This window comes from Cyclopterus lumpus, chromosome 5 (genome assembly GCF_009769545.1).
Source record: "Cyclopterus lumpus isolate fCycLum1 chromosome 5, fCycLum1.pri, whole genome shotgun sequence".
In the NCBI taxonomy this organism is placed as follows: Eukaryota; Metazoa; Chordata; class Actinopteri; order Perciformes; family Cyclopteridae; genus Cyclopterus; species Cyclopterus lumpus.
Genome location: NC_046970.1, coordinates 13,137,987 through 13,160,832, shown reverse-complemented (window position 1 = coordinate 13,160,832; position 22,846 = coordinate 13,137,987). Strand labels below are relative to the sequence as shown.

Here is a 22,846-nt window from a genome sequence, read left to right as displayed (position 1 = left end):
TCTTATTTAAGGTTTGGTTGTTCTTAACTACACCCTTTCGTGTTACTCCTGGTTGAAAAAGGCAAGATGGTGATGGCAAAAAACCAAGATAGCAAAAGCTAAAATACCAAACTCAAGGCTTCAAAATGACCACAAATCAATGAGTGATATCATGGTTATTTTTTGACCACTGAATTTTCAGGAATTATAGATTATAAATAAGAATATCAAACATGTTGCCCACTAATAAATTATGTAATAATCTACCAACAAATACAGTAAACCTGTTACAATACACAATATTAAACATCTGTGTAATATTTATCTATATACCAAAACTGTAAACAGTCTTTGATTGTCACAGAATAAAGCTATTGGTGAAATTGTTAGCAAACAGTTTCCTATTTTCACATGAAGCAGATATGGTGGAACAACACAACCCCCTGAAAAAAGTCTCTTTATCTGTTAAATATTCAACAGCTAATCTGAAATAGACTTAAAATCTGAGTTCGGTGGTAACTCCTTGTGCGGTCATCCCTAAGAATGACACCTTTCACATTACACATTGTCATTTGAGCCATTGTTAATATTAAACTATTGACTAATGCAGCTTTAAACACCAATTAATTAATTCATTGATTTAATTCAAACTTTCACTGTCCTATATTTATTTTTAATTTCTCACAGAGTTAATAACATCAGGAGATGGCATATTCATACATTATTGGCAATATTAGAAAATGGCAATACACCTGAGAACTAAAATAGAAGATTAAACAGATCCTCCATTGTGATGCATGTTTGCTCCATACTGTACAATATTTACAATAGATGCTGGCTAGCTATTTACAAAAACACATAAAACAACATTACCATACTTGCTTTAGCACCTGTGAAACTGAATCAATAAATATGGGTTTCACACATTGTATTATAATTGTTAAAAAGGTAATGTTAGTCTTATTGGATTCTATATATTTTAATATATCCCTGAAATTTTGTTTTTCTCTGCTAACTCAAAATAGATGTAATAATTGCCTCTACCTTTAGACATCAGAGGCTTAAAGCTACAAACTCTTCTAAAAAGATTCTCTGTAGTGCTCGTTTGAGCACTCTCTTACCTATTTTACTTTTACGGTTCTATATCTGCTCCAAATTTGGATTTGGATTGAAAGTTGAGAGTTTGGACACATTTTTTAAAAGCACATTGTTTTTTAAAAGGGATGATTCACACAGCAAAACAGCCCTATTTTGAAACTATTCATCTTTGGCCTTTGTTGTCTTTTTCTTTCTTTTTCTCTTTCTCTGCATTTTCTTTCTCAGCTTTCTTCTTCTCCTTCTTTTTCTCATCCTTGATCTCCTTGTACCTCCACTTGGGTGGTTCTAATAAGCTCTTGGCCTTCTTCTTCTTCTTCTTTTCTTTCTTTGGCGTTGCGTCTGAAGGCCTGCTGACATCGATCTTGGGGATGCAGCCAGATGGGAACACGCTGTTCCTTCTCGCCATAGTCCGGGAAATGAATGTGGTCGTAACTTTGGTGGAAGCTAATGAGAGCATGCTGCCTCGCCGCTCCATCTCGGCACTGCACTGGATTGTGGGAATGATGTGTGACACTGAGCCATTGCTGTGGCACACTGAGCTCTGTTCTAGGTCCTTAGCTGGGTGTTTCTTCATCAGCTCTGGCACAGCCATGCGTCTCTTCCCCACCTCAGGAGGACTTGTCGGGCAGAGCGGACGGCATCCAGTTGAAATTAGGGGACTGTGGACACTGGTGGTAATGCGCACCATGTGGTCCAAGGCCCCGTTGTCCTGCGGGTTACGTGGAAATCTGAATCCGAATGTGTTTTTGATCCGCTGGGTGATTTTTTGTCTGGCACTTTTGTCAGCTGTGGCCTTTGCTACCCTCTCCTGGAGCTCAGGCCACTCAGGGACATAACTTTCACAGCACTGCTCAGCTTTTGGCCGCATACTAAGGCGGCGGAGACGTAACACGGTCTCATAGCGACCTGTTTTCAGTGCCCAGTCCCGAGTGCATTGTCCTCTTGTGGAGTCTAGTGCGTGTATGTGAGCCCCTGGAAATAAAGATGGTAGAGCAATGATTGATTACACATTTTAAATGAATAATTCATTGTTCTTCTCTTTTTGGTTTTATTCAGATCTGCACAGAGTCGATACGCCTTTTTCATGACTGACATTTTAGCTTGACATGGCACAAAAAGCACAGGTGTCATTAATCACATTAACAATGGTCTATTCCAGTTTACAGTTACTGTCCCAGTTTGCCGTACCAGTAATTCATTGTAATATCTCAAAAAAGGACAATTACTGCCCGAAACCAAACAATATACAGCATGGTTGTCACTGTATGGGATTTTTTCATAGCACACATTTTGACTTTGTCATAATAGACATGAAAAGGTTTGAAATCTATGAAAATGCAATAGACTACAGAAAAATGACTGAATGTTTTTAGGAATGAACATGTAATATATTGGTTTGAGGCCAGCCAAGTCCTAATATTTTTGCAGATAGGTGTCATACAATATGCAATACATCTGTCAAAAATGAATGACAACCAAAAAAGGCTGCCACAGACTCTAATGACAATAAATGGAAAAGCAAGCAAACACAAGAAACGCGTATACCAGCCATAAGAAGGGCAGCCATGACATCATTGCGGCCGGTCATAGCAGCTTTGATGAGTGCTGTGAAACCGCGACAATCCTTTATTTCAGTGTCTATATCAGCAAAGTAGTTTAGGAGATACATGACTGTGTTGACATGACCTGCAGATAAAAACACAGAATTCAGAGATCAGATCAGTTGTGTGTCAGAATATGTGTCACGTTTGAAAACTGGCTGGCTGGGACTTTATCCATTAGATACAATCAAAGAGCTTTAGTTTTACAGTTTTCAGTCTATATAAGATACATCGTGCTGTATATGATATTTGATACAGTCTTATTAAACCAAAATTGTGTTGTGTTGTCTACTGGTTCATCCTCTGAACTTGACCTTTGTTTTGTTTATTGTGTAGGTACCACTTACCTGCTTGGGATGCAATCATCAGAGCAGTGTTGCCTTCATTGTCCTGGTGATTTATGTCTATAAAGGGACAGGTGTGGAGCCCATATATAATGTCCACGAAACCTTTGCAGCAAGCCACCATCAAGCCATTCTGTTGGTAATAGACAACGGTAAGGATGAATGACTTGAGGCTGGGCGTGATGGCCAAAATCGTGACATTGCTCATTTCATATCTGGATAACGATATATTTAGCATCTGTTAGTTCAATAAACAATCTATATGAAATAACCACATGCTAAAGTCTAGTTTTGTACTTCTGTGTATACTGAGGACATCCGGTGATGTGTACTCTGCAGCCCTGAGCTCCTAAAACCTCCACAATGTGAATGAAATACTTGATAAAAGAAAGCTATTTTTAAAAAATTTAATTAAGCACTTAAATGCAAAATGAAGTAACAGTTTAAAATGAGATTATAACATTAAATTGAGATAAATGTTAGAGAATATAAAATAAATATTGCTGTCATCTGGCAGCTTCACATTTGTTCTTATCATGTATGTCATTCTCTCGTTTTTTTGTGTAGTGCTACTGGGTGTTCAGTTTGATCAGATTTTCCGAGAAATTTGACTTATTATATCCTTATTTGTATCAATTCAGACAACACAACACAACATAATTGTGTTTTCAATTGAAAGACAAAAAATTATCACATTGAATTATCGGCCCGCTCCACTGTGTGAGTGTTGACATTATGAGCTATGATTTACACCATTGTGAATGAGACTCTCACCATGCCATTGATGTCAAGCTCTCTGACCTCCTCTTTTGTGACCCCTCTCTCCAGAACTCTCAGCAGAGAGACGGATTCATTACGGGCGCATGCTCGGTACAGTGTTGATGTCGCATGGTCGTCGGTTTCCTCTGGAGTGTAGTCTGGAAGCACCGAGTCATCAGAGAGGATGCTATCCGAGTCGGACTCGCTCCCCGACAGAGACTCGTCATCCTCATCAGGGCCTGAGCCCAGGTGGACGTCCTTTTCTGCAGTGGCCATCTTCCAGCAGCAGAACAGGTGAGATGTTGTTGTATCCTTTGGCTACATCTAAAAAAATTAATTAAAAAAACTCTGTGGATGTTGTTTGGACCAACAAAGGTGCAATCAAAGAGAGATGCTCAAGAGATGGAAACTTAGAAAGGATGAATCCGTAATTACACATAATACCAAGTTGAAATCATCTCCTCATTGTAGGAACATAGCTGTTGGTGAATCACACCATGTTGTAGCCTATATGAAAGGATTCAGATCTGCCACCCTGGAAGATCAAAGGTTGGCTTATTGTCAGATTGACGCAGCGAAAAAATCAGTTAGTCAGGGATTATGAATGTGTTATCTGTGTGTCATGAAGTGGGTGTGGGTGTATGAGCTCAGTGTGCCTTTTGCTGTTGAGTAACTGGATCAGCATCTTAAAGCCCTGCTGAACATCCAGCAGAGCTAAATGAGGAACAACCCACCTCAGAATAACCCCAGTCACAGATGGCCATGGTCAACTCATGTTTTGACTCTTGCTGCTTTTCTGAAGCCAACATAATGACACTAATGTCAATTGAAATGTAGCTTGTATGTAAACACATGTAAATATTTATACTGATACTCGAGTGTTCCCGAATGATGAAATCAAAGCAAAAATAACTGTGATTTGGGAATATTAAAAATGTCTAAAGAGGATCACTGACACTGGTTTTACAGATTTTGTTATGAAACACACGTCACCCGTGTTGTACAAGAAAGCACTTGTTTCTATAAAAGTTTTTTTTATGAATCTTAGACATGCCAAAGTTTTATGTCAAGAGAGCAATGTGAAACCGCAGATCATGAAACCAAAGTGAAGATTCAGAGGAAGAACTGCACGATCTATCATCCCTCATCAGTACAAAAAAAACACTTTGATCAAACTAACAGAACATAACGAATAAACACTCACCATAAACCAATTGGCTGTAAATGTAGATGTATCCAAGTGCCGCTCAGTGTATGTCACTCCTTTGTGACTTCTTGTTGGACGCCTTCTGACTTCCTCCAACACTCCTACTGTGTTTCCAGAGCAGCTAAGAGGTCAACGTTTCCTCCTGGGCCTGTAAATAGAGGTACTTTAACCATTTCCATCCCACATATTGTTGTGATGACATAAAACTGAGAGGAGGAGTCTCTGCAGAGTCTTCACAGAGACACTGGGTGTTCAGCTTCTGTGCTTAGCTCATCCCAATTACAACAGCTTTATGGAGAGGATTACTTTCTGACCTTTTTCATCTTTCAACACTCCACCAGTGTTTCCTGCTACCTTTACCTTTTTTTTAATTGTTAAACTAAAGAGAGTCTCTGGAAGTTCCATACCATTTTTCCTCTCTTTTTGTTTTTATTTAGATATTTTTGATCAAATAAGTTAATGAGACTGTCATGTATACATATGACCCACAATGAAACAGCACAAATCAAAATCAGAAACTTAAAAAACAAATGAAAACAGAAACATGGAGGAAAAGTAACAATCACACGCTGACAAAAACACTTGGTCATAGTAGAATGAAACTGATGAATACCAGTTATGTGTCCTAAATATTAGTAATGTAAAAACTTCCTGAACATGATTTATATCTGAAGTCCATCGGAACTCTATGAAGTGAGATTGAGATATATTTTTGGTTCCAGGACTCGCAGTCGTAGAAACTGGAATAACAACTCTAAACGAATGAAACAGGACTAATGAAAATAACACAAGGAAATCATAGAGGCAGTTTTATCTGGTCTACTCAATGACAATGATAAAGCACTTTATGTTTTTCTGAAACTATTTTGAGTTAGTTAAAACTCCTGCTTTAGGAATGGTCACAGTCTGAAATTAGCCTGTGGGACGTGGCTGGACCTGTCTGGACCGATTGACCCTCCTCCTATCCAGAAGGGCCTGAGGACAGATTCCACTACAGCTGTCCTCATCTGGCCAAATTGTCTATTTTGTTCCTTCTGTTGGATGTCAGACAGGACGCCAGAGATTGCTTTCTGAAGATTTTCAACTTGTTTCTGTTTTTTTAACTAAATAAACATAATATAATCCGGCATGGATGCTTAATTGAGGGGAGACAACTACATTTAAAAACATTTAAGGTGAAGAGAAAAGACGCCAAAATGAAGACTTTGGCAAAAATGCACAGGAGGACTGAAGAACTTCTGGATTACAAGGTTGATAAAGTGAGTGTCTTTGGTTTATGAGGCCAATGTTGTTCAAGTGAGAATAACAAACTTCAATGTTAAAAACTTGAGTATATCAACTTGGGCGACTCTTAATTGTTGTATACTTGCATAAATGTTGACATTGTGTGAAATGGAGTTAGACCCATCTGTAGCGGCGTTCCGTCGGCGCGGTTCTCGTTGAGCCGCTAAAGAACTGCAGACACCTTGAGTCCTTTCCTTACGCGAATAAGATGATCGTTTCCTTCATTTCGTTTTCTGACTTTATTTAAAACATGAATCAATTCTACACACATAACATAAATAAACTCTCTCTCTCTTATGATCTTACGGTCCTCGGTGCCTAATCCAGCTCATTTCCTTACATCTGCTGCTGTCATGACGTCATTAAATTGTTCCGTAATTCAGAAAACAAAAAACAACCTTGTGGCTCTTACACCATTATTAATACCACAAAACAAGACGACCACACCTGAAAGTAAGAATATTCTGCACACATATATTTATGACAAATGACCTTTACATTCTTTTTTAATAGAAATTGAAAAACCCAAACATTGTTGCGGCTCATTATATAATCTATATTATCATATTCATTTGTTTTAGAAATAGGGTTGATTTAAAAGCAATCAAATTATAATTGGCCTTGGGATCATGACTTGTAGTAATTTAGCTCATGTGCTGATACAATTTTGCTGTTGTTTATGTGGCAAACAAAGCCCTGCTTTCTGTTTTTTAAGTGTTCTGTTTTAAGTACGTTTTCAATTGAAATTAACCTAATTTATTCATCGGACAGCATCAGACTTCTTTGGGCTAGGATTTGAAGTGGTCCTGTACTCTCCTGATCAGTTTAGTCCTCTGAGTGAAATTCCTCAGATAAGATAAGAAACCGCTTAAGATGAACCAAAAATAGGAAAGAGAGAGAGGTGGAATAGAGTGGAAAAGTGGTGTAATCAGCTCAATCACTCTTTTTCTTCTGTTAGTTCCTGCCTACTTCTAAATCTGTCACACGTATACTTTTAATACAGCTACAAATAAAGGGCTTGTCAAAGGGGACAATATGTTTATGATTGAACTTTAACTTGTTAACTGTTTAATCTGTCTTTTGTGTAAGGTTTCAGACACCAGCCCAGAGAGAATGTTGTTGGATACAAACAACCAGGACATTCAGACGCAGTTCAAGTGGGCCAGGAAGTCCAGTGTGGCTGCAGGATGCAAAGGTACACAGTGGGTTCATCTGCTATACTCTTGTGTGCTTTTGATAAATGCTGCTGTGTGCCCCTCTTATATCAGCAATGGGGAGCTATCTGACAGAAAGGAAGCGCTTCAGAGTTTCACTTTGCACACACATCATGGATGCATTGCCCTTTTAAATACTAAAAGCAACACCAAATACAGAAAGCCTAGATCAACATATCCTTATAATTAAATATTGGCTAATTAAGTGTGTGCACGCCCACTTACACATGCACACACAATAATCCTACAATGTGGAGAGTGCTTTTCAGCTCACATGGATCATTATGTCAGAAGAGTTTTTTAAAGCTTAACTTGATGCCCAAGAGAGCATTTTAATATTTTTATAGCTGTAATACGTTCTCAGTGGATTGAGATTGCAGGGTTATGTTGGTCGACCTGTGACGTGAATGTTTGCGTATCTATCTGTGTGTGCGTGGAGCTGTCTAATTTACAAATGTGTGTCATATAGCAACAGCAGCTGAAGTCTTTGCTTCCTGTTTGGTTTTCTTCTTCACTAACTTCGTCCTTGTTTGGGCTTGTATATGTCTATGCAGAAATCGTCTTAAATCACACTAACGGCTGCCACGAGCCTGGACAGCTGTGCTCAGAAAATCATCTCATCGTAAATGCTTAATCTTGGCTTTGAGATTAAATCGGTCTGCCTCCATCCTGCCAGCTCAGTTTGATGTGTGTGAGATATTTATACATGTTGGTTATTCAGCAATAGACAACATGCTTCGGTACCTGTGGTGACAAAGGAGAGCAGACAACTGACTTATTTATTAGAGAGGAAGGTTTTTCAGCAGTTAAATCATTTTTGTTGATCCACAAGTGCAAGTACATCTGAGTGACTGGGGCTGAGCCTGAGTCACTTTCCCAGTAAGGTTTTGGAATTTCCCAACAACATATGATATGTCTACTGGTAACCCCTCAGTAGAGTTTGCAACTGTTAAAGGTGCTAAATAGGAAATTCAGAACATTACTATACTAGCAAACCACTATGTAAAGATATGGTGGCGTAATGTCATCCTGAGCAGAGAATGAAGTCTGAATTGTAATTCAAGCCTCTGCTTTGTTTAGCTGGTCTGGCTGTGCATGCATATAGTGCATATATGAGTCCTGTGTGTGTGCCCCACTATAGCTAATCACCGCCGCTCTGTACTGCATTCATATGATGTTTACCGCTGATAATCTCATCCCAACCTCATCACCACATAATCATACCGGGTTCCCCCAGAGTAAACACCGTTAGCGCTGTCATCACTGTTGCCCTTGTTTGCACTGTTTGTGCTGTGTGCGTTGTTAGCTGCTTGTCACTGGCTCAGGCGTCGCCATTTTGAGAGCCGTGTGGAGGCAATCCCACAATCGTAAATATGCTCTGAATTTGGCATTTTAAAACCTTTAATTGTCGTTGGCTAGCTCATCTAAAATGAATTATCCAGTGTATCACAAGTAAAAAGGAAAGATTAAGAAGAACAAGTAGCGTTTCTTGATCAGTTCATCCTGTGACATCACAGTGACATCAAAGATGTCAGACATCAAAGTCTATATATGTGTTTCAGTAGTCTCATTAGATAGGGTGTAGACCTGTCAGAGGCAGAGGCACCAAGCACCAGCATCATAACCGGTTCCCGCCCACATATTTTGACGTGGCTGCTTGATGGACGTGCTCAAGTTGGCCTGGACACCAACGTCTCTGCCGCCTACACCTCTCTTTACTGATGCACGCTGGAGCCGGGTGGGACTCTGGTTTGGAGTTTACTTGTTTACATGTTACTTGTCAGTAAGAGTTGTATCCGGTGGACTCGACCCAAATATATATATATATATATATATATATATATATATATATATAAAACATGTATTTTAGTTTAGGTTTAGGTCAGGATTAGATTAGATTAAGTTAGATTAGGGGTACAATTTAATACACAGCGCTGTGCCATCAGTGTCTGATTTAATATAGAGTATATCAAATTCAGTGCATTAACTTCCACTTATATTTGATTGGATATTCATGAAATAACTATTTTCAAAGGATTTTTGAATTGATGCTAACTTGAAATATACTTTAAAATAATCTCATGTACCCCCTTAGGGGCCTTCACGTACCCCCAGGGGTACACGCATCCCTATTTTAGAACCACTGATCTGATAGCTCTAGGGACCTGGAACGTCACCTCACTAGCGGGGAAAGAGCCGGAGCTGGTGCAGGAGGTGGAGCGGTACCAGCTAGATATAGTTGGCCTCACCTCCACGCACAGCATGGGCTCTGGAACCAAGCTCCTGGAGAAGGGTTGGACTTTGTCCTTTTCTGGAGTTGCCCAGGGTGAGAGGCGCCGGGCGGGAGTGGGGATACTCACGAGCCCCCGGCTGAGCGCCGCTGTGTTGGAGTTTTCCCCGGGGAACGAGAGGGTCGCCTCCCTGCGCCTACGGGTTGCGGGGAGTAAGGCTCTGACTGTTGTTTGCGCTTATGCACCGAACAGCATTTCGGAGTATCCGGCCTTCTTGGAGTCGGTGGGAGGGGTCCTGGAAAGGGCGCCGCCTGCCGACTCCATAGTTCTCCTGGGAGACTTCAACGCTCACGTGGGCAATGACAGAGAAACCTGGCGGGGCGTGATTGGGAGGAACGGCTTGCCCGATCTGAACCCGAATGGTGTTTTGTTGTTGGACTTCTGTGCTAGCCACAGTTTGTCCATAACGAACACCATGTTCGAACATAAGGTGGCTCATAAGTGTACCTGGTACCAGAACACCTTAGGCCGGAGATCAATGATCGACTTTGTAATCGTATCATCTGATCTGCGGCCGTATGTCTTGGACACTCGGGTGAAGAGAGGAGCAGAGCTGTCAACTGATCACCACCTGGTGGTGAGTTGGATCAGATGGCGGGGGACTCGGCTAGAGAGACCTGGCAAGCCCAAACGTGTAGTGAGGGTGAACTGGGAACGTCTGGCAGAGGATCCTGTCCGGGAGGTCTTCAACTCCCACCTCCGGAAGAACTTCTCACAAATCCCGAGGGAGGCTGGGGACATGGAATCCGAGTGGACCTTGTTCAAAGCCTCTATTGTGGACGCGGCTGCTCGGGGCTGTGGCCGGAAGGTCATCGGTGCCTGTCGTGGCGGCAACCCTAGAACCCGGTGGTGGACACCGGGGGTGAGGGTAGCCGTCAAACTGAAGAAGGAGGCCTTTCGGGCCTGGCTGGCCCAGGGGTCTCCTGAAGCAGCTCACGGGTACCGGCGGGCCAAAAGGGCTGCAGCGACGATGGTCGCGGAGGCTAAAACTCGGGCATGGGAGGAGTTCGGGGAGGCCATGGAGAAGGACTTTCGGTTGGCCTCAAGGAAGTTCTGGCAAACCATCCGACGGCTCAGGAAGGGAAAGCAGGGTCTACCCCAGGCTGTTCTCAGCAGGGGGGGGGGGGGGGGGGGGGGGGGAAACTGCTGACCCGGACTGGGGACATCGTCGGGCGGTGGAAAGAGCACTTTGAGGAACTCCTAAACCCGGCCAACATGTCCCCCGGAGAGGGGGCAGCGCCGGAAGACTTTGGAGTGGATTCACCCATATCCCTGGCAGAGGTCGCTAAGGTAGTCAAAAAGCTCCTTGGTGGCAAGGCGCCAGGGGTGGATGAGATCCGCCCTGAGATGCTGAAAGCGCTGGACATTGTTGGGCTGTCTTGGTTGACACGCCTTTTCAGTGTCGCATGGGGGTCGGGAACAGTGCCCATGGACTGGCAGACCGGGGTGGTGGTTCCCATCTTCAAGAAGGGGGACCGGAGAGTGTGCTCGAACTATCGTGGTATCACACTGCTCAGCCTCCCGGGAAAAGCTTATGCCAGGGTGCTGGAGAGGAGGCTCCGACCGCTTGTCGAACCTCAGATTCAGGACGAACAGTGCGGATTCCGTCCCGGTCGTGGAACAGTGGACCAGCTCTTTACCCTCGCAAGATTACTGGAGGGGTCCTGGGAGTTTGCCCAACCAGTTTACATGTGCTTTGTAGACCTGGAGAAGGCTTTCGACCGGGTCCCTCGGGGGTTTTTGTGGGGGGTGCTGCGGGAGTATGGGGTGCCGGACCCGTTGGCACGGGCCATCCGGTCTCTGTACGCCTGCAGTAGGAGCTGTGTTCGTCTCCTCGGTAGTAAGTCAGACACGTTCCCGGTGGGTGTTGGCCTTCGCCAGGGCTGCCCTTTATCACCGGTCCTGTTCGTGACCTTCATGGATAGGATATCTAGGCGCAGCCAGGGGGCGGAGAGGATCCGGTTCGGGAGTCTCGGGATCGCCTCTCTGCTGTTTGCGGATGATGTGGTCCTGTTTGCCTCCTCGGACCGTGACCTCCAGCATTCACTGGGGCGTTTTGCAGCCGAGTGCGAAGCGGCAGGGATGAGAGTTAGCACCTCCAAATCTGAGGCCATGGTGCTCTGCCGGAAACCGGCGGATGGCTCCCTCCAGGTGGGGGCAAACTGCCTACCCCAAGCGAAGGAGTTCAAGTATCTCGGGGTCTTGTTCACGAGTGAGGGTAAGGTGGAGCGGGAGATCGATAGGCGGATCGGTGCGGCTGCAGCAGTAAAACAGGCGCTGTACCGGTCCGTCTTAGTGAAGAGGGAGCTGAGCCGGAAGGCAAAGCTCTCCATTTACTGGTCGGTCTACGTTCCAACCCTCACCTATGGTCACGAACTCTGGGTCGTGACCGAAAGAACGAGATCTCGGATACAAGCGGCCTAAATGAGCTTCCTCCGTAGGGTGGCCGGGCTCAGAGATAGGGTAAGGAGCTCGGACATCAGGGGGGAGCTTGGAGTCGAGTCGCTGCTCCTTCGTGTCGAAAGGAGTCAGCTGAGGTGGTTCGGGCATCTAGTTAGGATGCCTCCTGGACGCCTCCCATTAGAGGTTTTCCGGGCACGTCCAACTGGTAGGAGGCCCCGGGGAAGACCGAGGACACGCTGGAGGGATTATATCTCCCGGCTGGCCTTGGAACGCCTCAGGATCCCCCAGAATGAGCTGGAAAGTGCTGCGGGTGAGAGGGAAGCCTGGGTCGGCCTGCTGAACCTGCTGCCACCGCGACCCGACCCCGGATAAGCGGGTGATAATGGATGGATGATCTGATGAATCCTTAAATTTATTTTGTGGCACTATGAGGGAGTGTCCTGTGTTTGCACATCTGTAGCTGTTTGTGTGTTAGTTGGTCATTGCCTGTGACATGTATGTAATATTTTTTAGAATTATGTGATATTTTAGTAATTTAGCTGCATTGTTGAAGAGAAAGTTGAACAGTTGAAGTTACTGCTTATTTCATGGAAAAGTCCTTTGCTCGATGACAGCACTAAAGGTCCCACAGCCACAGAACTAACACTGTGAAGAGAAGCTGATGAGGGCGGGGAGAGTGGAGAGGGAAAAGGGGAGAGGGGAACGGGAGGGGAGGGGAGAGGAATGAGAGGAAGTGGGACTTGGAAACAGATGCTGGCACAGCAGTGCAGCATGTTAGCCCCCACCCCCTTCTTCATCACAGCCCCTCCCATTCCCTGCCTCTCTGTCGCTCCCTCACTTATTTCTGGTCCCTCTCGTAATCGTTGTCCACTATCTGACCACACAGAGAGGCTAACGAGCGGAGGAGAGTGCTGTCTCTCTGGGTTTTTCTGCTGTTGTTCTTCAAATCATGGGATAGAAACAGCATTTTTTTTTCAGAGGTTTTGTACTTAGAGTTGGACTATGACTGTGGAGCTCTCGGTACACTTAACCTCACATCTCCTCAGGGTATTACCACAGGAATAGTGTGTGTGTTTGTGTGTGTACATGTGCTCGTCTGTGTGTGTTTGTGTGTGTACATGTACTTGTGTGTGTCTGTCCAGCACAATGTCTTCTTCTGATAGTCTTGAGTCTAGCAGCAGGAGTGGATCATCATGAAAGGGGGTCACCACCAGCGAGGCTGTGGGTGTCAGCACCTGTTCAGAAAACTTCTCAGCAAATGTGACTGCTGCTTTGTTCGAGTTCGAGGTATGTAGATGCTCTTCAGGAGTACTTTTACTGTAGTTGTACTCCATCTGTGGATTATAATTATTTGTGTTGCTTGTACACAAAGTTGGGTAATGTTATGAGATGCACTCGATTGTTACTTATGTATGATACATCAAAGCCAACAGTAGTTTCTCTAAGTCAAAGTAAAATCCAAAGTACCTTTTTTATACATGTTTTATTAATTTGTATTATGTTTTCCATTCATTCATCTTCCCAGCCTCATCGTGTTTGTCATACAGAGAGGCCAGCAGCATATGTAACGAAGCTTTACTACTTTGAAAAGCGCTACATTAATCTGATTTATTATTATAATCATAATTATTATTATTAAATAGCCAGGTAACAAAAAATTGTGTTGTTTTTCGCCAACATTGTAGGCTTTCTACTGTGTATCCTTCATGTTTACATAATTAAAGAAAAAGTGTAGAATAAAAACAATTATTCACTCAGTGATTATATTGTGGATGATAGACCAATCTTAAATGTTTGCTGCATTAGTAGATGCAAAAAAAGTATGAAATACACAAACATTATTAGTTATTGCTAGGGCATTTGTCTTTATTCTTATTGTGAAAACATTAGCTTCCACCAAGTGGTTGCTCGTATTCCAGGGCTCCCGGCTTATATTATCAACCTAATGTGTGCCCTGTTATTATCTCCACCAGGAGAATCAAACAATGGCTAACATGTGTGCATGTGCACCTCTGTGTCCACGGCTAATGTTGTATTCTGCTGAAGCAAACTGCATACGATTTTGGGTGGCCAGTTATGGCTGCATGCTCAAGGATCTCTCATGGTTGTGGTGACTCAAAATCTCTCAAAACTCCTTTTCTTGCCTGTTGTATACTGCCATTGACTCCTCACTCACGTTTCTACTCTGCAGTCCGAGACACAGTGGAAGAAAACCGCACACTGTATTTTTATGGAGAAAACAGTTACTTTTATTGTTTGGCAACTAACAGCTTACAGAACTACACACACACACACAGCTGACTGCATCACCGCCACTCAACTGCCGCTCGGATGCCACTTAAATGCTGGTCTGCGCCCAGAGACACAGATATTCTGTGTCTTTTTTATTGCCTAAACAAACGCTTCAAGTCACATTTAAAAGCCCATGAAAAGGAGCTGAGACGCCCGCCTCTACAGAGCTGGTGCAGAAATCGGCATAGAATAAAATGGGAGCATATCTGTTGTGTGAGGTGTACGGGAAACAACTCGTCTGATACTCTTGCAGTTTAGATGGAGGGCAAGCCAATTGTAGGTTGTGTTTATTCAATCAAACATTGCAATAGTGGTCATCACAGACACACCTGGTGGACATCTACACTCTAATGCAGTGGTTCTCAACTTGCCTGTGAAATATTCAGCCAAGTACCCCTAAACAGGGCAAAGCATTTTTGGTTGAAAAAAAGATGAAATACACAGCGCTTGTGCCATCAATGTCTAATTTAATATAAAATATATACAATTGTTCAGTTTCTGAACTTACACTTTTATTTTATTGAATATTTATTAAATAACTATTTTTAAAGGATTTTTTAACGTCTCACGTACCCCCTGGAGTGCCTTCACGTACCCCCAGGGGTACACGCACCCCCATTTGAGAACCAAAGAGTGAGTTTCTAGTGTTGGTTTGTATTTGTTTATTGTGCAGTTACAACATTGTTTGCACTGTTAAGATGCACAACAACCACAAAACGGCTACTTTACTCACAGAAGGAAGGATTGTCTGAAACAATGAAGCACACCATATTAACGCTGCCAACTAGCTACTGTAAATGTCATTTATGTAATGTATTTGTCATCCAAGCACAAAAGGCCTCACAATTGTGAACAACAGCCAGCGATTCATGTTTCAACAAAAGTCAGAGACGGAGCAAACACTATCAATTATAATTTATAATTTTTTTTCTTTTTAACATTATGAGAGAAGAAATCAAAAGCAAATCACGGATAACACTAAAGTCCAGGACTTAAGAGTGGTGGCGTCTGTAAACGTTCAAGTCGTGAAAGATGGCTAGCTTAGTAAGCAATTGCTTGGCTGCTAAAATGCTTCTTTTACAAAAGTAACCAACCCCTAATTAGTGGTAAAGCAAAAACATAGTTTAAACAGAGACTGATTTTCTTAATCTGTACCACTACAAAACTGTGACTCTGCTTCAGAGCAAAGGCAGCTCTACGCACACACACTTTTGAACATGCACAGACACACAAAAACGTCCCATTACTGCCCCGACCCTTAAATCCTCTGTTGTTCCAGTTGCTCGGGGAGTGATTACAGAACAGCTCTTCCCTGAGCTGCACTGCTCTGACAGACTGTGCAAATAGACAAGGTAAATATATAAATATGAACACGGTCTTCATATGAGATGCCTTGCTTTCCCACCTTTGATCGAAACTATTAGAACAGCTGAGGCACTTTTCTTTGGAACACACATTGCTACTATGATATGCTGTTTTACCAGGTGTTTTCTTCCAGACTGACTCTAAAAATACCCTTTCTGTCTGCTTGTGAGTTTGTGGATGAGTTTCTGCAAAACCTAGTAGTTACAATCAGGATAGCTGCTCTCCTTTTTCATCTAATCTGTTTTTCTTTTCGTTTATGCTTGTTCTATTCTTGTGGTTGCAGGAATACTTTAGCTGAAGATCTTTTTCTTTTATTTTCAAGTGATGTTCTTCTGTGAATTGTGGCTTTCTCTTATCTGTTTTGGGCTTTTTAGTATCCCACTATTTCCCCTGATGACTTCCTTCCTATAATTCCTTCATTCTGCAATCTCTCTCATGGAGTGTTTCATTTTATTTGGCTCAATGTCCAACAGCTATTTATAAATGCAGAGAAAGTATGTTTGAGGGAGCTTGCTTGGAAATCTACTTAAAAGTCCTGCCAACACATCTCACTGTCTTATTACACATATATCACTGAGGCTCAGAAACTGTCTTGACTAACCTAGTCCAACAGTGTGTATGAGGTCATCACTGCCAGTATGTGAAGAAGTAAACACGATGACTAACAAGCACAAAAGTGTCTAGTACCACAGTAGAGCTACATATACAGGAGGTTATCTGTAGGCTCAGCCATGTAGCACTTTTGCATTTGGTGGTTGTTTAGTGGTATATTGTCGCTGAACTACAGGGGTGCCTGATCTTCATTTCAACTTAAGAAAATTAGACAGGGTCCTTTGTTCCTGAGAAGTGTCCAGCAGACACTCCCCTCTGAGGCAGGCACGTTTATTTGTAGAGCAAAGACATTTCAAAGTGCTTTACATAATGCCTCAAGCGGGACATACATATTCAAATGTTAAAATATAAGTTAGAAACATCTAGAATGACTTCATCTACAATCCATTCATGTTGACAGTTTATTCATGTCTGTCCAAAACGTCATCACATCATCAATGTATTCTCTTATGCTGTGTTCACACCAGACGCGTTGCGAATTTTTCATGCGAGTCGATCCCAGGCAAAGTCAATGCACAGACGCGAATGGTTGCGAATTCTGCGAATTTTTGTTGTGCGGTGCAAATGACGCAAATCGCGCGTTGCGAATTTTTCAACTCTGGCGCACCGCCCGAGTTATATGTTAAAGGGTGATACATTCTCAGATAAATATCACCAACATGTTCAGTCCCCTCAGCTTGACACATCTTTTTAACGTCTTTCATATCATGGTTTTGGTTTGGAGATCATTTCCAGCCCCAGCAGCTGTTATAAGTCAAAACAGTTATTTACCTACAGTACACTTGTACACTTACTCATTCATATCTTACCCTAAACTCAAACCTAAACTCTCACCTTAACCAGACCTTCAGTAAAGGGGGATAGAGTAAAGCGAGAGAGAGAGAGAGAGAGAGGGAGAGAGAGAGTATTTTATTGAGCAGCAGACAAAAACTATGAGGGTTGACAACAATGTGCGAGTGAGAAGCCACATCAGCAGCCTGCAGTGCTGTGGGGAAAAGAAAGCACGAGGAGTAGATGTCCTGCGATACTGTGAAAACTGTAACTGGGTCAGTTGTCCAAATGCAGGATGTATACATGTGATGTGAAGGGACATTAATCATAATCATCATTCTTGTCATAGTTTACCAGTAAATACAATCAACCTAATAATGGCTCAGGTCACAGACTAAGAGCAAAGCACAAAAAGAGTAGGCAAACCACAGGCATGAAACTTTGTACTTTATGATTTCTATACACATATGGCAACCATAGACTGTATAGATGAGGAAATGTATCTTCAAGTGCCTTGTGTATCTCAGTTTAATGGTACGTACTGAACCATTTTGTGATGCAGCAGTGGGAGCTGGACAGTGGATATTAGGGAGCAGTAGCAGTTAGCAGCAACACATTTGGTTGAAAACCAGAATATTTTAAAGAAGTTACATACCAGTGACTGTCAAGTGACTGAATGGAGTGGGATAGAGTTAATGGCATGTGCATCATTTTTACATACATGTTGAAAGTCCTGTCTTCTATTTAGGAATGAAACCACTCATTAGTTTAATGTGGATCAAAGAAGATGAATCTTTTTTTATTGTGTGTGTGTGTGTGTGTGTGTGTGTGTGTGTGTGTGTGGGGGGGGGGGTTTAATTATATTAATCTAGCACTCTCCTGGATTGATAAATTGTGCATCAGCCCTGTTTGGGCGTGAGTGGATGCAGACAACATGAAAGTGGCTGATTTGTAGTAAAGCTTTATTAATGCTTAGACTTGGTGACGTTTCATCGCCTCAGTAAAAACAGATGATGTAATTCCTGACCATGACCATTTATGGGGTTTAGTGGGGGAAGATGTAACTCTTCCACTTGTCTACTTTAACAGAGGGAGACTTCCAATATTTGAATTAGGGAGCAGCGCGAACACAGTAAATGTTCTTCCTCTCATCCAATGTGTTGATTATTATTATACCCTGTCCATAAGAGAATAATCATCTTCTGTTTATACACATCAAATTAGCTTGTAGAAGTGTTTTATACCCTAAAGTTTATACCCGGAACTTTAAATATTCCACCTTGCTTTTAACAATACTATGATACCTAAAGTTTAAATGCTTTAGTTGTCATTCAAAAGTAGTAATAAAGCTGTTAATATTGAACCATCTGCCCTCTGTGATTCCAAGGATAGTATAGTTTCTCATTATATCACATTCTATCATATTGTCCATTGATGAAATGCTGCTCTAAAATTTTAATCAAAGAGACAAACTTCCACTTTACTGGAAATCTTTTTTAAATGTATACTATGTTGAAATTTAAAATTAACTATTCAGATAGAGTACAACATATTGTTACTTCAAAACCACAACTGCATTTCTAGGACAGGTGCATCAATGTGTGTCAAAGGAAAGGTTATACAAGTTTATAATTTTTAATTATGTTTTATTTTATTATATTTTTTGACTTCAAGATTAAATAAATTTAGTTTTACAGTAGTTTTTGTTTGTTTTTGTTCAAGTCAGGTATAATGTATCAGATGTAGCTACATATAAATAAAAAATATATGTTTGAAAACTGTATCGTTTTTTGCATAATGTTTAATGATTAATCTTCGTGCTTCTATAGTTTTAGATGTGAAGCAAGTGCGGCACAATGCCGTCTCCTCAAATGTCAAGTCCGTTCTGTGACTCAATGCAGTCTCCTTTTTTTTGGTACTGATATTTTATAGATAAAAAACTAAAACTGAAAGGAATGTAAGTTCATTTTTTATTATTTTTTCAATCAAGCAATACTGTTTCAGTTTAGTTTGATTAAAGGAAATTACCTTTTCGGTTTAGTTAGTTTCGGTTTACTAAACATATTTTTCACTGCTTATTTAATTTGAACTCCTGCACACTGTCATCATTTACAGCCCTTATTATTGGTCAGTCAGTTAACTGTAGGAATAAAGAAAGTGAAGAAGCATAGTTCTTACAAGTGGAAATTATGAGATAAAATGGATAATTAAAGTTAAGCCAGATGCTTGCTCGCTAACTGCTCACTATGAATGTCTCCATGATCGTCTAATTGGCAATGCTGTGTATTCTTGTAATTATCAATGGATATGATTTAAGATGAAGTAAAGTCTGTTACTTCAGTAGATTCCATTAGAAAAACAAAAAAAAGAAAACAACACAAATAGTGTAATCACTTTCAATCAGTTCACCCTCTCACATATCCAACTGTTGTTTAGCCACAGTGCAATTTACTGGCAGTGAGCTGCCGGTGACTCAGTGCAATAGACAGGATTACTGTCAGAGAAACTGACCCTTTGCTAATGTTTTGTTCCTGTTTGCTGCCTTCTCTTTCCATCTGGGTAGGTGTCTTGTCTGAGCCAACCGGGTTGCCTAGAGAATTAAACCCCACCCAAGCTTAATCCATCCATCAATCTGTATGCAGTAGATCATTTGTGTGGCACATAAAACCACCACCATAGAAATTACACAAATCTGCTGCAGTGATATGTTGAAATGGTCACAGAAAATAATAATAATAAAGTTAGACTTTACACTCAACTATTGACTATTTTCATGGACAGAAAGTTTACACAAGAAGAACATTTTTAAAATGTTGAACAACATAATTTTGATGTCCATAAATCCTGCAGGATGCATTCACAGCATGCATGCTAGCAGGCGGACTGCTAACACCCCTGCAGTCCGGATGGTGGTCCAGCTGTTGCTCTCTTGGAAAAGGACACATTAAGTATCTCAAGCAAACATGACAAGCTGAGTCGCTCAGCTCAGCGGTCATTTGGACATCACAATGACCATTATGCACCATTAAGGGTTCATAGAAAACGCTGATGTGTTTGTAGAAAAGCCTGCATAAAGGTGCACTTTTTGTACCATTTCAACATATGGTAAGGTGGTTGATCATGATAGATAAAAAAACAAGAGGCCAGATGCCTGTCTTTGTTTAGGATGATAACATACAATGTGTTGATGTGGCTATCTGGACTGATTCTGTTAAATTTGTTCTTTCATATTCTTACTTGAGTCACAAAGTTGAAGATATGGTGTCAGAAAGTAATTCTTGGTCAAATAATTCAGACATTTTATTGTTCATTGTAGGGAGGTTGCTGTACTCTCTCTTCAATGTTGCATGGAGGTCTGGGCCAGTGCTTGTATATTGGCAGACCAAAGTGTCCCTTGGAGGGTTTATATCAGGGTGCTAGAAATGAGGCTCCAAGCCTTTGGAGTTTGTACAATACTTTGGTTTATTACTAAATACCTTGAATACCAATGACATTTCCATCATCCTCAGTTGTACCTTGTGTTTGAAGCTAAGTACCAACTGTTAGCATGCTAACACGCTAGACTAAGATGGTGAATGCTAAACATCAGTTTACATTGTCATTGTGAGTGTTAGCATGCTAATGTTAGCTTTTGCCTCAAATCATTAATATGGCTGCCAACTTTTGTTTCCCAATGAACAGTTTGTGCTACTTCTTTTCTTCTTCTTTTTATTTCCTTCTCCTTATCTGCATCAATTATTTGCCTTTTTAAGATGTTCTTGATACATTTGCTTTCTTTTACCTACCTAAACTGATTGATTATTGTTGCTCTGCATTACTTTTGACGAGATTCAAACCTTGGCCAAGAACCACCACACACACACACACACACACACACACACACACACACACACACACACACACACACACACACACAGACCCTCCTCCCTTCCCTCTTGATAAATCCCATTATAACGATGAGTTTGTGTTGTTCACTGCATGAAGTACCTGATGATGAATTAGTTTGATTACAGTCTTATTTGAATTCAACCTACTTTACTTATCAGCACTGTTCAGTCGGAGGCTAGAGACTTTTGTCTGACATCCTATTAACATGATGAATGTAGAGAACATGTATTTGAATAAATACATCGCAACGATAAAATCATTGCAAAAGATCATCACCAATGCCGTGAACAGTAAACGGTGAACTTAATATTTGTGTGTTTGGAGAAGGTTTTGCTGATTAACGTGATATAAAAGGAGAACTGCAATGAATAAGTGAGAAAAGCACATTATTTAATATTTTACTGCCAGTGGCGTCTTGTTTAATGGCAGTATCAGGCAGTTTTGGCAAATGGATGACCTAGATTTCTACTGGCTTCTTGAAAGCTTGTTATTATGATTATGGCTTACATAAATGTGCTGACAGGGAATAGTGGCTTCTGGCAAGAGTCCAGATTTACAAAATGAGCCTCCTGAAAGATTCCACTTTGCTACGATCAGCAGAATAAATTGAAATGTTAATGTTAGGGGGCTTGATTAAAACAGTGTGGAAGAGGATTTTTTTTTTACAAGTTTCCATAGTCAAGAGACTTACATTTGGACACAAAATCCAGCTGTGTTGTAAAAGGGTGACAGTGTTGGTCCAGCATGAGTTGTGGATGAGGGGATGAGCAGGACAGTGTCTGACTTTTGGTCGATGTCACCACATTTTTTGGTTTATTGTGGCTCAGTGGTGAGCAGGGTTGTCCTTCAGTCAGAGGATCAACGGTTCGATCCCCAGCTCCGCTAACCAATGTCGATGTGTCCTTGGGCAAGACACAACCCCAAATTGCTCGAGTATTGTGCCTATGGTGTGTGAATGTTAGTTAGTCCTGATGTGCAGGTGGAACCTTAGCTCCTCCCATCAGTGTATGAATGGGTGTGAATGGGTGAGTGATTACATGTAGTGTTAAAGTGCTTTGAGTGGTCGGAAGACTAGAAAAGCACTATTCAAGTACAGGTTTACCATTTACCATTTAATCATTGTAAATACATTTTCTTCATTAGAAAATGTCTCACAAATGCACGCAGTCAAGCTGCCTTATATAATTTCCACTTAAATGTATGAGTCCTTCCTCATGAGAACAGATGTGTTTATAATAATTTTGGACCGGTGGGTACAGTAGCTGCAGCTACTAAAGTTACAGTTAGGGCTTAACACAGGAAATTGACCAACATTTTTGTGCAGAAATCTGTCTGCAGTATCTGACCTGAGAGGATGTACCCCACAATTAGCTGCTGTTTGTTAACCCACTCCTTTTCCTTCTCTCTGCAGCGGAGTCGTACTCTGTGGCGGGCAGTACCGGCAGCATCACCCCATCAGTGGGCCCTGTGCCCCACCAGGCCTCAGGCAGCTCCAGCCCCGGCTCACACTCCTCGTCTGGAGGATCACGACACCCTGTCAGCACTCTCAAGAAATGGCTTACCAACCCTGTCTGCAAGCTGAGCTCTGATGCCAGAGGAGGAGCGGGAAAAGTCGAGAAGCAGATGTGCAGGTCAGACAGGAGGAAGACGGCATCGCTCCTTTCCCACAGTGAAACTCAGCCGAGGCCTCTGGATCCGCAGGACAACTACACCATCCTCCCTTCAGGAGATACTGTAA

General features: G+C 41.9%; 2 protein-coding genes across 2 annotated transcripts in view; one reads left to right on the top strand and one right to left on the bottom strand.

Annotated features, from left to right (window-relative positions):
* arhgef25b (Rho guanine nucleotide exchange factor (GEF) 25b) overlaps positions 1-22,846 on the top strand; it is a 34,391-nt gene that overhangs the window by 1,251 nt on the left and 10,294 nt on the right. Inside the window, exons 2-6 of the mRNA XM_034532556.1 lie at positions 3,015-3,174; positions 3,851-4,075; positions 7,362-7,467; positions 13,356-13,467; positions 22,520-22,842. Coding sequence (XP_034388447.1) covers positions 3,966-4,075; positions 7,362-7,467; positions 13,356-13,467; positions 22,520-22,842 — 651 coding nt within the window. The 5' untranslated portion in view covers positions 3,015-3,174; positions 3,851-3,965. The remainder of the gene's footprint in view (positions 1-3,014; positions 3,175-3,850; positions 4,076-7,361; positions 7,468-13,355; positions 13,468-22,519; positions 22,843-22,846) is intronic.
* On the bottom strand, positions 818-3,230 carry ankrd33ab (ankyrin repeat domain 33Ab). The gene is made up of 4 exons (XM_034532196.1): positions 3,026-3,230; positions 2,623-2,763; positions 1,347-2,049; positions 818-821 (listed from the first exon to the last, which is right to left on the bottom strand). The coding sequence occupies exons 1-4, from the start codon at positions 3,228-3,230 to the stop codon at positions 818-820; spliced, it is 1,053 nt and encodes a 350-aa protein (XP_034388087.1).